This window comes from Pyxicephalus adspersus, chromosome 4 (assembly GCF_032062135.1).
Source record: "Pyxicephalus adspersus chromosome 4, UCB_Pads_2.0, whole genome shotgun sequence".
Taxonomy (NCBI): Eukaryota; Metazoa; Chordata; class Amphibia; order Anura; family Pyxicephalidae; genus Pyxicephalus; species Pyxicephalus adspersus.
This window is the reverse complement of record NC_092861.1, coordinates 16838788-16852419: the sequence shown is the minus strand read 5'-3', so window position 1 is coordinate 16852419 and position 13632 is coordinate 16838788. Positions and strand designations below refer to the sequence as shown.

At 42.0% G+C, this 13632-nt stretch overlaps 1 protein-coding gene across 1 annotated transcript in view; it reads right to left on the bottom strand.

Moving 5' to 3' along the window:
- Positions 1 to 13146, bottom strand: part of SDC1 (syndecan 1) — a 32582-nt gene extending 19436 nt beyond the window's left edge. The window contains exon 1 of the mRNA XM_072407496.1: positions 13034 to 13146. Within this exon, the coding sequence (XP_072263597.1) occupies positions 13034 to 13090 (57 nt within the window). The 5' untranslated portion in view covers positions 13091 to 13146. The remainder of the gene's footprint in view (positions 1 to 13033) is intronic.
- Between the last annotated feature and the right edge of the window lie 486 nt (positions 13147 to 13632).

The following is a 13632-nucleotide window of genomic DNA, read 5'->3' as shown; positions in this document are numbered from 1 at the left end:
CAGAACCAAACTCCCCTTGCTGGCATCTTGAACCAATCTTCTTTAGTGTCGAGGGTCATAAAAAGCCATACTAGAACAATGCACATGTGCGTCCAGGGAGTTACGGCAGTCTGGCACAAACACATGCTGGGAATGTACACAGAGCGGAGCATACGCAGCTCCATAAACCTCCTGAAAATGACTGCAAACAGGCAAGCAAGTTTGTCTGTTTTGCATTTTAAGTTTAGGAAGATTTTGTTAGTGTGCAGATTATTTGCACATTAGACTAATTTTCTGTGAAAAAGATCTCTTACAGAACTGCACTCTACTTGTAGGTTCCAAGTTTTCTGTCTCTTGATTGACTATGCCAAGGCAACCCCCACGCATGGGAACAGAAGTTCCTGCCCCACAATGGTGTCAATAAAGAGACATAGCATGTCCCTGAGCTCTGTACACAGAGAACATTGAAGAAGATAACACCAAAAGAGGCATACAGAGTCTTCTGTCACAATAAAACCTTTAAACTCTTTGTAATGGTGACTTCAGATGGTGGTCCACAATGGCAGCCCCAGTGATTTTTGCCACTGGTTTACAGTAAAAGCAATGTGTCTAGCCAGGTAGAATCATGAGTCACAAAATGGTTAGGTTACCATACTTCAAAGCTCTAACACCTGAGGGTGTCACTTTACAAGCTTATCTTTTTTAGTATAATTACTACACCCCCATCCAGGAAGTTAGAATTGGTACAGAGACTAAATTCTTTTATTAATAGGTAATACAAATACTTTTTTCCAAACTGTAAATGATTATTAGAAACCTAGCTAAATATATGCCAAGCCAAAATTCCTAGCATAAATTACAGCATGTAGAGGCGGGGATGGAAACGGTAGCTCCTGCTTCAGTTACTGTTCAGAGTAAAAAAAACCTGAGGTATGTTTCTTCTTGTATAGGTACAGTGTATTTACTTTACACTATACAGGGCTATAGAAAAAAAAAAAAACAATTCATAAAAAACAAAAATACCTTAGACTACTCCCCCATCCACATAATCCTGGAAGCCGTCTCCGATGCCCCCTGCAGTATCTTTTACCTTTACTGAGCCGGACTCCTGCATAATATTGACACTTTTCCATGAAATGCACAACTTTCCAAACTTTCCAGAACACTTCCGCTTCATACTATGAACTACCTAAACCAAGATAAATATTTATTTATCATGAAAGTACCGTACATATATATATCATGAAAGTACTGTCCGCCTCTAGCTACATAAATACCAAATATATGGAGACAGATCAAATGTACCACTAGTGTGATATAAGCTGAACTCATCCTATAGAGTGTCAGCAGGAGAATACAACTCTGATCTTTTTGGTTTTGTGGTCTAGGTTCAGCTAAAACAAGCATGCAGATAGCTGTTGTGCTACGATTAGCTGCACACCTGAGCTTCATACTCATTCTGGGCCAATATTAAAGCAAGAAAATAAGTCCACCAAGCAAGTTTTTTTTGCATTATTATAGACCTACTTAAAAAAAAAAAAAAAACACACACACACACACACACACACACACACACACATTAATTCACAAAAGGCAGTGCAAACCCAGCAAATGAACACTTATTGTGTGGTTTTCTGTGCCATGCACACCAAGCATCTCCGAGGTACCTCTTCCTAATTCCTGCATATTGACAAAACAGTAGGAGAATGGATCTGTTAGACTCTTGGGAATGGCAGTGAAATTAACCGTGTCATATAAAAAGTAAGTAAATACCCAAGTTTTAGTGTTGGGAAGGAGGGGGCTCATTTGGATTAAGCTACAAAGTTAGGGATGCGTATAGGCCAGTTTTGTTTTTCGAGTATTGGGTTTATTACTAACGTCATCATCCTCAGTTCTGACCCTTTTAGTCACGTTATAAAGAAATCTTTTTTTTCTTTTAATTGTTTATTGGATGCAAAAGGTGAATCTTTAAGAAAATTTAACCTTAATTCTACTGTCCTTGGTGGGGGTGTCAAAATAAAGGCTTGGCTCCATAAAATTTGCTCACACATCATTACCAGGACACAGTTCCATCCATGAACAATGTCTGCACCCCACCATGAAATAAAAGAAACTCCAGTGATATCAAAGAACATGAAGACTACATGGGTTAAAAATAAGAAATCTCAGGCTGCACCTACATAAAACCTTATGTCAGCACTCCAGAGCCACATTTGAACAAAGATTTGCGAGCCATCATCCTATACAGTCATGTCTGCACTTGCTGATGTAACTAGGTCACCATCGCTGAATAATCTCAGGTAAACAACGCCTTCTTGTTCCATTAGCCCAAGATATGTGGGAATTTTTTCAGTGAATGAACAAACCATCACACAATATAAAAACTGTTAATTGGTTTCTCTTTAAAAGGTTTGAGATAGAGCAAAAGGCAAACAATACACCCAAATGGTAGGCACCTTCTTTAATCTGCTAGAGAACTGAGCAAGCGGCTGAACGATTCACTGACTCTCTATGTAAATGGTTTTTTCACACTAAACAAACTGGAAAATGTAAACCTCAACAGAGCATAAAAGCACAGCAAACCCGGTGTAGAAAGACATGTCCGTATAGAATAAGCCAAACTACGGGGAGTGTAGAAGAGCAAACATTTTCATCCAAACAACGCCTGAAGGGTTCCACTGTGACATCCTAACACAACAGTACTGCTCATATTGGTACGAACCCACCATAATTCATGTCTGATACCTCTAGCTCCTGGCCAGGGAATGAGCACATAAAAAAAATACAACACACAAACGTGTTAAGATGGCCACACCGCCATCTTGGAACCAAAACAACTTCACACTAAAGAATGAAAATACATTTCTAGAGTTCATTTCATAGTTCTCTGTCATTTTTTTTCCAGGGTATATATGAAAGTGGTATGGCAGGTATTTGTAAAGCAGTTTATTCATATTTTCTTACACAGCAAAATAGAAATAACCTGAAGGTGCACCAACAACAAATGTGTTTACCATCTAACAGATAAAAGGTTTATTTTTACTAGTTTTCAGAAGTTATAAAGCACCCTCAGAGTTGTGCAGCCGGTTCTGGAACATCAGGTCTCAATCTATTCTTACGTTTCTGCGAGATACAACCCATGCTATGAATAAAGTCTATAGCGCAAGGTGAACAGCCAGAGACCCCACAGTATACCCGGCTTACATGATAAAGAACGAAATCTATGCAGGCCAATTGCACACCAAGGATTACCTCTTGTAATTAAGGTGAATTACCAGCTATTCCTCCCCCAATGTTGCAATGGCATTTACAGATACAGAAATATGCTGCAGCAAGCAATAGAGCAGAAAGCTGGCAAAACCCAACATATTAACCTCTACAGGAGCCTAGAGTCAGGATTTCCAGAAGGGATCACCACACAAGAGCAGAACCAGTTGTTTCTGTGCGGGGGCAAATGTTTGTTGATACAAGGTGCCAAAACAGAATCCATCCTGAAAACCCTGCACAGGAAAAATAGCATTACTAGTCAATTTTGGTTTACTTTACATCTCCTCCATGTACCAAGGCTGCTGCCAAACTTTCCTGCTTTCCCTGTTTAAACAGACAACTGAATTGAATGGCTCCATTGACCTTTGCACTATACAAGTGGTCTGCACCTTCCTGAATTACCCATATCTGGTCGTTCTTGTGGACAGCCAAATATGCTGATAAAAAAAAACACTCAGAGCCAAGAAGCTTCCTAACAAGTCTACAGGTATATGGATAAGAGTAAGGGTATTTAAAGGGAAAACTTATTTGTATGGATTGGGGGTAGAGTGGGTGAATCCCTGTTCCTGGAAATAATTAGGGGACACACATGTGCATGGTTGAGCAGCGCACGTATAATCATGGCCACCATCCAAGCCACAAACCTCAAGTTCCTGACTGGCACTTCTGAGGTTTGCAGTGGAGATGAAATCTAATATAAATTCTGCATACTCCATCAGGAAATTACATAAAAGTGGGTATTTATATAAAATGATTACCTTGCAGATTTGTTATCACAAGAGGGGTTTTACCTCCAAGTAGAGGAATGCTGGAACCCTCATCAGATGGGAAAGCTTTCCAACAAAGGTCCTTGATTATTATTAAACAGGATTTATATAGCGCCAACATATTACGCAGCGCTGTACATCAAATAGGGGTTGCAAATGACAGACAAATACAGACAGTGACACAGGAGGAGAGGACCCTGCCCCAAAGAGCTTACAATCTAGTAGGTGGGGGAAGTAACACACAATGGAGGGGAGATATGTAATGGTAGGAAGTAGTGAGGGTTTCAAAAGACAGAACAAGATGGGTAGGCAAGTTTGAAAAAAATGGGTTTTGAGTGCTTTTTTAATTGTGCAGAAAGAAGGAGCAAGTGGAATAGGACAAGGAAGACCATTCTAGAGAGTTGGGGCAGCTCTAGTGCGTGTGATGAGGTTATGAGTGAGGAAGTCATTAGTAGGTCATTGGAGGAGCAAAGAGAGCGGCTGGGGTATTTTATTACCAAGTCAGAAATGTAAGTGGGACAAGAAGTGTGGAGGGATTTAAAGGCAAAGCACAGGAGCTTGAATTTGATTCTAAGGTGAAATGGAAGCCAATGAAGAGAATTACAAAGAGATGCAGCAGAAGATTGGTTAAGTCTGGCTGCAGCCTTAATAAAAATTGTAGGGAAGAGAGTCGGGTTAGTGGAATACCAGAGAGGAGGAGGTTACAATAGTCCAGACGAGAGATGATCAGAGCGTGTACAAGGAGTTTGGTGGTCTCTGGGGACAGGTAGGGGCGGATTTTGAACAGAGGTCCTTGATAACAGTACAACCTGACAAGGAGTTATAATGCTCTCCTACTATCAAAATAAATTAACCCAATAGACACCCTAAATTGTATAATCTGGATAGTAAAACATTTTGGAGTAATACACCAAGACAGGTGAAGAGCCTGTAAGCCAGGAGGCCCCCTATCCATCCAACACAAGAAACCTTATCTGATGTGTAAACAATACTGAACCAGGGACATGGATGTGTTTACACAGAACACCAGGTGAGGACACCACCAGACAGATCACTTTTCAAGGCACACTGTCATTGGTAAACAACAACCGGATAACTGATGAACACAATTTTAATCATTGACAGAAGATTTAGTTTGTACAGCTTACCAAGAGTCAAAAAACATTTGAATATTTAAACCTCGGCCTAAATGTGGCTCCCGTGGACTGGTGCTAGGTGGCCCAAGTATAAAGAATGGATAGGATTTTGGGCTGCACTTATTCTTTTCAGGGTGCAGTCTGCCTGGAGATGTTGTTGAGAAGCAAAGACAGCATGCAACTCTGCTAAACACATTTAAGTAGCAGGATCTCAGGAATGGTGACCAGTGTCTGATAGGAAAGTAGACATTACTACCATCATTATTATCCATAAGACAAACAAATCCACAGCAGCAAGCTTAAAACTGAACTTACCTTGTTTAAATCCAGCCCACCTTCCCCTCGCCCTTGCAAGGACCCAGTCAATATGATGCACATGTCTCAAAGAACATTTACTTTGACCTGAGACAAACTATCCTCCCCCTTCCAGACACTGCAGCTCATAGTGGGAGGGTTTCGGCCACTGAGGCAGCGCTGTCAATTTAGAAAGTTGGCAGAACTAGGCCAGGTGCCAATTGACAAGCTTCATGCTTATGAATTAACAATGCTAGGCCACAATACTGGCAACATTTTTTATCCCACCATAGTGCAAGCAGGCACAGCCTACACAAGAGCGACAACTCTACTCCTAATACAAGAGCAGTACAGTTTTGTTGTCACAAGAAGCTGACTTGGCAGGGGAACAAGAAGAAAATCACGGACAGTTACACTAATATGTGCTGACCCCCCAAGAATGTTCTTGCCATATGCTGATGCACACAGCTTCACATACATTACTTCCTTATTTCACTTAAATGTATTATTTCACAGAATGCACTTCCTACTTTTTCACCATGATACAGTAGTATCTATATGTAAAAGTGATTCCTTTTAGTGGAATCATGACAGGACTTAAAGGGACTTTCTGAAAAAATTTTTTGTTGTTGCACAAATCGGTCCACAACTTTTTCATTTTCTTATAAAATGCAGAAAAGGCAAAATTATAAGGAAATATTTTCCTGAAAGATGGCACAAGAATGCTCGGTGTTCCACTGACAGAATATTATTACATCTGGACATAGTGCTGGAGGCCACCAACATGCATCATAACATCTGTGCCAAATACCCCAATGCCCCATTGTGGGCAAATCCACTGGACTGATTTATTAAAGATTATCAGAAGTTGGAGAGGAAAGTGTGGCATCCACTACATCTAATTTGAAATTAGGTTAAAGGAGTGAGATTCTGATTGGTTACTACAGACTACTGCATTGCCTTAATAGTAAAGTTCTATATGGTGTTGTAGGTGATCCGCTCAGGACGGTCAAGCAATAGATGCCATTAGCAGGCAAAGGTTTATTAGAGAGAAGCTGACCGGGTGCTTGTGATCCTCCCTCTCTAACCACCAAAGAACAAAATAGGCTCAGCAGCCCATATAAACATTATTACACAGTATTTATATAGCGCCATCATATTACGCAGTGCTGTACAAAGTCCATAGTCATGTCACTAACTGTGCCTCAAAGGAGCTCACAATCTAATGTCCCTACATCAACCATACTTTGCAATTGCACCACAACCAATCAGTGGTGACCATATTTTTTTTTTTTTAACCATAGCATGTTTTACTTTTACCATCTTTTAATGTAACTTTATGTAATAGGAATAACACCACTGACATCAATTAACCAGGGATGAGGAGTTGGAATCGGTACATTTTTTGCAGTCTGACTGCAGGTAGACATTAGTTGTTCCAAACTCAGACTACACAGCCCTGCCACCAACAAGTACCACATGCTACTGTTTTCACCTGCTCGCTCCTTGGCCAGTCAAAGAATGCCCTGCGATCCAAAAAAAAAAAAAATATAAAGTGTGCAGTGACTGACCAATACTATACAGATCAAGTTTGTTTTATCTAGCAGTGAATGGACTCAGCGTAGACAGAACACAACTGGAGATAGAGCCTGAGGGCAGACAATATCACAATCTTATCACGCATGGGAAAGTTTCACCTGGTCCAACACATTACGTGTTCCCTAAGTGAATCACTAACCTCACACCCTGCATGCAATCCAGGTTATACATAATCACATCAGGGACTTCAGGGAGAGGCACAGGGAGGTTCCCCACACAGAAAAGAATGATCTCGGGCAATGATTGGGAATTAAAGCCACTTATGCATGAAGAACGTTCTATGACAAGCACAAGACAGTCCTAAATGGGTTTTCTCTATGTAATTTTAGGGGCCACACCAAATTGATATAACTGTTATACACAATTCTGTAATAAGGATAGTACATACCTATTTGTATGTTGGAATATCCCATTTTCAGACATTTTCCCTTAAAACTATTTCTTAAGTACATTCATATTGTTATTTTTTGAAAGCCAAACCTTTCAGATCAGACTACATTTGTTGCCTTTGAGGGAAGGGGGAAAGGCACACATTCACCTTTTTGCATTGGGTTACTCTTTTGTGCTCCCCATTGCTCTACCCCATCATCCTTAAAAAGCCCCATTCCTCTCTGCTGACCCCCATATGGCTTCCTTGGCATAGTGTGGCCTCTTTAAAAGAAAGCCCCACTTCCCAATTTTTATTTATTCCGGAAGGAAAGGTGTTCAGATGTTCACTGGGAAGTACAGAACACGGAAAATGCAAATATTTGCAGGGACCCCAGGAATGCTGTGGCAGGGCAGCAAGACACTTGTCCCTTTGAAAAGATTTTTGTCACCACATTCAACTCAACAAAATCTTCCCAGAAGACCATATGCACATATAATAACTTTTAGGATTATTCTTGCGTGGACATTTAAAAACCTGAGATATTGTTCACTGCCATTTTAAATGGTAAATTAGCAGACGCCATGCCATTACTCTAGTTATCCCCTTTGTTCCTTCCCCAGCAGCTACATACAAGTGATATGTAGACAGGTGAGGGGTGGAGGAGCTGGACCAGCAAAGTCAGTAAGTATATACTCCCAAAAGAGGATATGCAAAATAGAGCATGCTGTGCCGGGGAAATGCTCTTCCTGGTCAATTTAAATAATCCGTAAGGTTCAAAGGAACATTGCAGGTGAATTAAATTTATTCATGGAAAAAATACAACATTGCAAGTAGGCAAATACTTGTTTTCTGCATTTGATAGGTTGGGAGTCTTTTTTGAACTTTTCCTATACATTTTAGTTTACAGGTTTTGCTGATGTCATGCAACATATCGGCACTGACTGAGCTTCGGTATGAAGCAAACATGTTATTGGAAAGTGTTAAAGCTCTACAGGCCCAACGTCAATACAGCACTTGTGTTTTATACCAACAGGGAATGTTATACTTGGTTCAGTCTTTATCCTCCAGGCTGGCTCTGCATATTGCGTTCAGGTGATGTGCAAACAGGACTTATGCCATGCCTTGTAATCAGAGCAAACATCCTGCCGAACAAAAGGCGAAAGGTGAGCGCCGGCTGCGTGGTCCTGCATGCCACCATTACATCCTATTGTTGGCTACATCACCAGCACCCTGCACTCACCACTTCCTGTCTGATCCGCTTTATATATTTGGATGAGAAGAAGCAGAGCGCAAAGACGATACGGGTAATTAGATCCCTTCTGTCACTAACCAGCTTTACTGTACAAATCTCTCCTGGTGGTGGAATTATGGTCTCAGGTTACCTAGAGGAAAATCTTCAGGTATTCTCAGTAAATGCTCCAAGACTATGGCAGTCATGCTTGCAGAAGAGCAATTCAGAATGCTCTTTGAAATTGCAATCAGGAACCCCACTGAAGAGTTACTTTAGATATCCATAGCTGGTTGTCCACTGAACATGGAAAGTCATGTTTAAGGTGGACTTCTGCACGGGTCATGGAGAGGGCAATAGGCAGCCAATACTTTTAGGAATAATTAAAAAGTTGGTAGAAGTTTCAGACAGCCACCTTTACACTCACCTTAAGGTCAGGTAGGAAGGCCTAATCTAAGTTTATGGCTGTCTGTTGCATGATCCTACAACTAGAACCTTAATATTCGGTAAACCTTTAGCCAGGTGACACCTGATCAGATTTATAGAGGAAGAGGCAGACAGGTAACAGACAGGGTAATGCAACACTTGATGGAAGCCATCCAGGGCCCTTGGACTTCCTGGAAAGTGATCAAATAAGAATGCCGCATGTAATCCTTACACAGATATTAACCATTTGGTTCCAGTTTTTGGTGTTTAAGAAGGGTTAGCATTTTCCACACACTCCATTGGGTTTTGGGGTGTGTAACAAGGGCCCTTTGTGTACCTGAACCCATCAACTATGACATTCAAATATTGCATCATTACGTGCAATAGTTATGAATGGGGTACAGAGGGATGGTGTGGTATAACAGCATAATACTATAGACACAAGTTTCAGAATTACATGAGGCTTGTAAAAAAAAAAATTCTACCATGCTTTTTAATGTGACCATCAACCATGCCATAAAATCTAGGTTTAACCTCCCCATACTGGAGCTGACTATTGCTTTAAAGAATACCTGTACTTGCACATTAAAGTCTAGTTATTCATTTGCTTGCTCCATGCACCAAATAAACAAACTGGACCGCCTACCTAGCATGCCCAGATCTAGAAACCTGGCCACCATGAAACATAGATGCCATCTCCTGTTTACCCAGACACCCAAAGCTTCTGGTAGCCAGAGGTTGGAATCCTGCTTAGCACTCTAGCTATAGAATTATCACTGCCCCACACCCGGCCATGTGAACCTTATGTCTACAGGCAATGGCATCACTATCATTTACAACCAACCAGCATGAATTCGAAAGGTACTTGGCATCAGGAGTCAGATCTCTACATCTGGACATTCTAGGTAAGGGGTCCAAGTTAATTTATTGATGCACTTTGGGGGTGCAAGCACAAATATCCTTTAAAGGCTTCAAAAAAATGGATGAAAGCATGTGTGTGCACACTTTTATTCCACAAACAGGGGCCCATATGAATATATACAAGAAGGATTGAAGTCATTGGACGAACCTAAAAAAAAGGAGGGTTGGTGGGTCTTGCAAAGTTAGGGAACCCTAAATTAGGCTTACCAAGATAGAGCTATAGTCTCCTACAATGGGAGAATAAAACGGCTGTACATCCATAAAAAGGAAAGCAGATCAATCTGAAGGTTCCTGGTACATTCCGTTTTATCAAAGGCTTTCAATTAACATAACCCAAGAAAGAGCACAGATGTGCAACAAGAAGTCACCAACATATCCACATGTGCCCACACCAATGCAAATCCATGGAGATTCCAATGTATGGTCAGTGCCCATCCTTTAGGGAGGGCAGGACAACAGAACTGCGCACAATCAACATGCAAAATAAAGACCACAACAATCAGGAAAATATATCTGACTATTTTTGTAATGTATAGCAGCGCTGAAGGGTGCGAGAGGCTAGGGTGAGTCTGGGACAACCTTGGCTCAGGGCTAATGGGTTGAGTGATGCCGGTCATCACAAGGATAAAGAAAAAAGTCCAATAAAAGTGTGTTAGTTGGCCTGACTGCAGTTCTTGCTATGCAATGACCTCACAAAAAAAGAGCTAACAAATCCATGTCTAACAACACATCTGAGGGAAATAAACGCCATATTAAAGTGCCAATGACATAAACCAGTACAGAAAGGAGCCCAGACCAGCCGGAGATCAGCTGTGGTCTAATTGGATCAGTAATTGGGTTATCCACACCAATGTAATTATCTAGAGTCCCATCTAAAGTTATCCAGGCGCACAAAGCAGCAGCAAGACATTTACCAGAGAGGAAAGACGGTGCTGTAATTGCTTACACAAAGTAGTCAGCACGTGCTCCAAGCTAACCCACAGCCTCTCTGCTCCAAGCATTCACTTCTAGAGAACACAATGCACACTTCAAGCAGAGCTGGACACCTCCCAGGAGCCAGGCTGTCAATGCAATCACACAAAATGACATTCAGCAGCTTTTTAGGACTATTAATTCTATTTCTGCATGTATAAAGTAGAGGGAATGCTCATGACAGGACCTGTCCAAAGAGCTTACAATCTAATGTCACATTTGACAGCTAGAAGAACATCTTATGATCCTTTACCCATAAGGATTCACAAGCACTATGCAGACATTGACCTCAGGAAAATGCCATTTGCTTAAAACTGCCTGCTGACTATAGCTGGCATTGGAACAAGACCACCCAGCTGAAAAAAGTATGCCCGCCATCAATGAAATCCTCCTTCACACAATATCCCAATAGCAGCTAGAAACCTGTAAGCAAGTGCATGCATTTCTATAACAATTGCTCAGTCACCAGCTGCAAGGATCTTTCACCAAGTCGGGGGGTGAGACTTCATACAACCACTGGGCAACTCCAGAAAGCTTTCACAAACCACAAAGAAGCTGGCCATATGTAAATCAGCTTTATTCTGACTTTCCAGTTCTATTGACTATGTAAAATGTTGACCATAATCCCACAATCAATGCACAATGATAGTTTATTGTATCTCAACACATTTCTCAGGTGATGAACATACACCAGCACATGCTCCAAGAGGTCTCAAAAACTTGTACAACATCCAAAGTATTGAGAAATGAATAATCGATTGATGGTCAAGTCCATGAAACAATTGAATGGTCCAGCCAGCCTAAAGCCACCCGCACTGCAAGGATTGAGCACTTAGACACCATAAAGTCATGGCCGAAAAACAAAAAAGAAACCCAAATTCAGGACATTTACAGGTGACCCTTCATGTGAATTGTAATGGCAGCCACACACAAAGCACAGCTGGATCAGCATGAAAATATCCAACCTTAACATCCAGCGATACAATGCAAACCTACTAAAGGGTAACATAAAAATACCAAAAGCAGAGGGGTGATTAGTGAGTATGCAAAAACATTCACCCCCCAGGAGGTGCCCAGACATAATGCAGCGTCTGCTGACACCAAGATGGTCTTTTGTTGGGGGGTCACTTGGAAATTGAGGACTGAACGGCCAGATTGAAGAACTTGAAGGAAGGGGAGCGCATGACAAAAGACACTTAAAGAGGTTTTAATTGTTCAGTAGGTGAGTGTGGAGCTGATCAATGGCACACAAGGTGTAATGTAAGGAGTGTGCAAGCTGCAACAGTATGAAGTCATTAATAGGAGAAGCCTACATCATGCCCCATGATCCAACCAGAGCAACCTACATGCCCCATGATCCAACCGAGGGCACCTACAAAATCCAACCAGAGCAACCTACATACCCCATGATCCAACCAAGGCCCGCCACATGCCCCAAACATGGGGTACCTACATGCTCCAACCAGAGCACCTCCATAATCCAATTAGGGCACCTCCATCTCCAGCCATGACATCTTATACATTGTATCAGTTCCTCAATGAATGCTAAGATAAAGTACATAGCCATCCAGTAATGATGAAGGGGAGAGAGGGGTGCATGACTCACTAACACTTGCTGATGACCCCCAATAATAAGAACCAGACCACCCAGGCAACATAGAATACCCTGGAATATTTAATATTGGTTTCCCATAGGGGTACCATAACTCCAGCACCCCCAAAAAGTGCTGCAACACTACGACCCCCCCATCCATATTAATGCTGTCTGCCCAAAAAATATATGTATAATGGCAGATATATATGTATAAGAGAAGATATGTAATATATATAATGGAGATTGCTATGGACGTACAGAATCCTGGAGAGAAGTGATATCAGGACCGCACATGGATGGTGCAGACAATGTTATGGCGCACACATGAGCAGTGGTGTAGTATGGAGGAGCCTCCTTCCCGCACAGGTAGCGCTCAGCTCACCTCATTGTCAGCTTTCCCTCCATATCCCAGCCTGCAGTCATTCCACCCCTTCTCCCCCTTGGAATAAAGGGCCACAGGGGCCCTGGAGTTCGTCTTACCCCTGAAGCCAGTGAGCTGCAGATCCCCAGTACAAAGAGCAATGCTAACAGGTCCATGTCGGTGCTCGGTGCTGCCCGGTCTCCTCTCACACTGCCGGGAGATCCTCCGCTTTACTGTACGGGAGAATGGAGGACCGCCCACAGACACGCCCCCTCTGCCAGGGCAACCACACAGCGACTCCACAGCGCCACCTACAGAGCCTGGCCAGCAATAATCACATCCATGGAGAATGGGGGCAAGCTGGGACTTGTAGTGTACAGTCCCGATATCACTGATCATATACAAGGAGAATGGGGGCAAGCTGAAACTTGTAGTGCTCTGATATCCCTGATCATTTACAAGGAGATAGGGCAAGCTGGGACTTGTAGTGTACAGTTCTGATATCACTGATCATATACAAGGAGAATGGGGACAAGCTGGGACTTGTAGTGCTCTGATATCCCTGATAATATACAAAGAGAATGGAAGGAAGGCTGGAAACTTTGATCACTGATCCCATACACTGAGGATGAGGAAATGCAGGGACTTGTAGTGCATTGATATCTTAGATCACATACAATCAGGATGAGGGCATGCAAGGATCTGTAGTGCACCAATA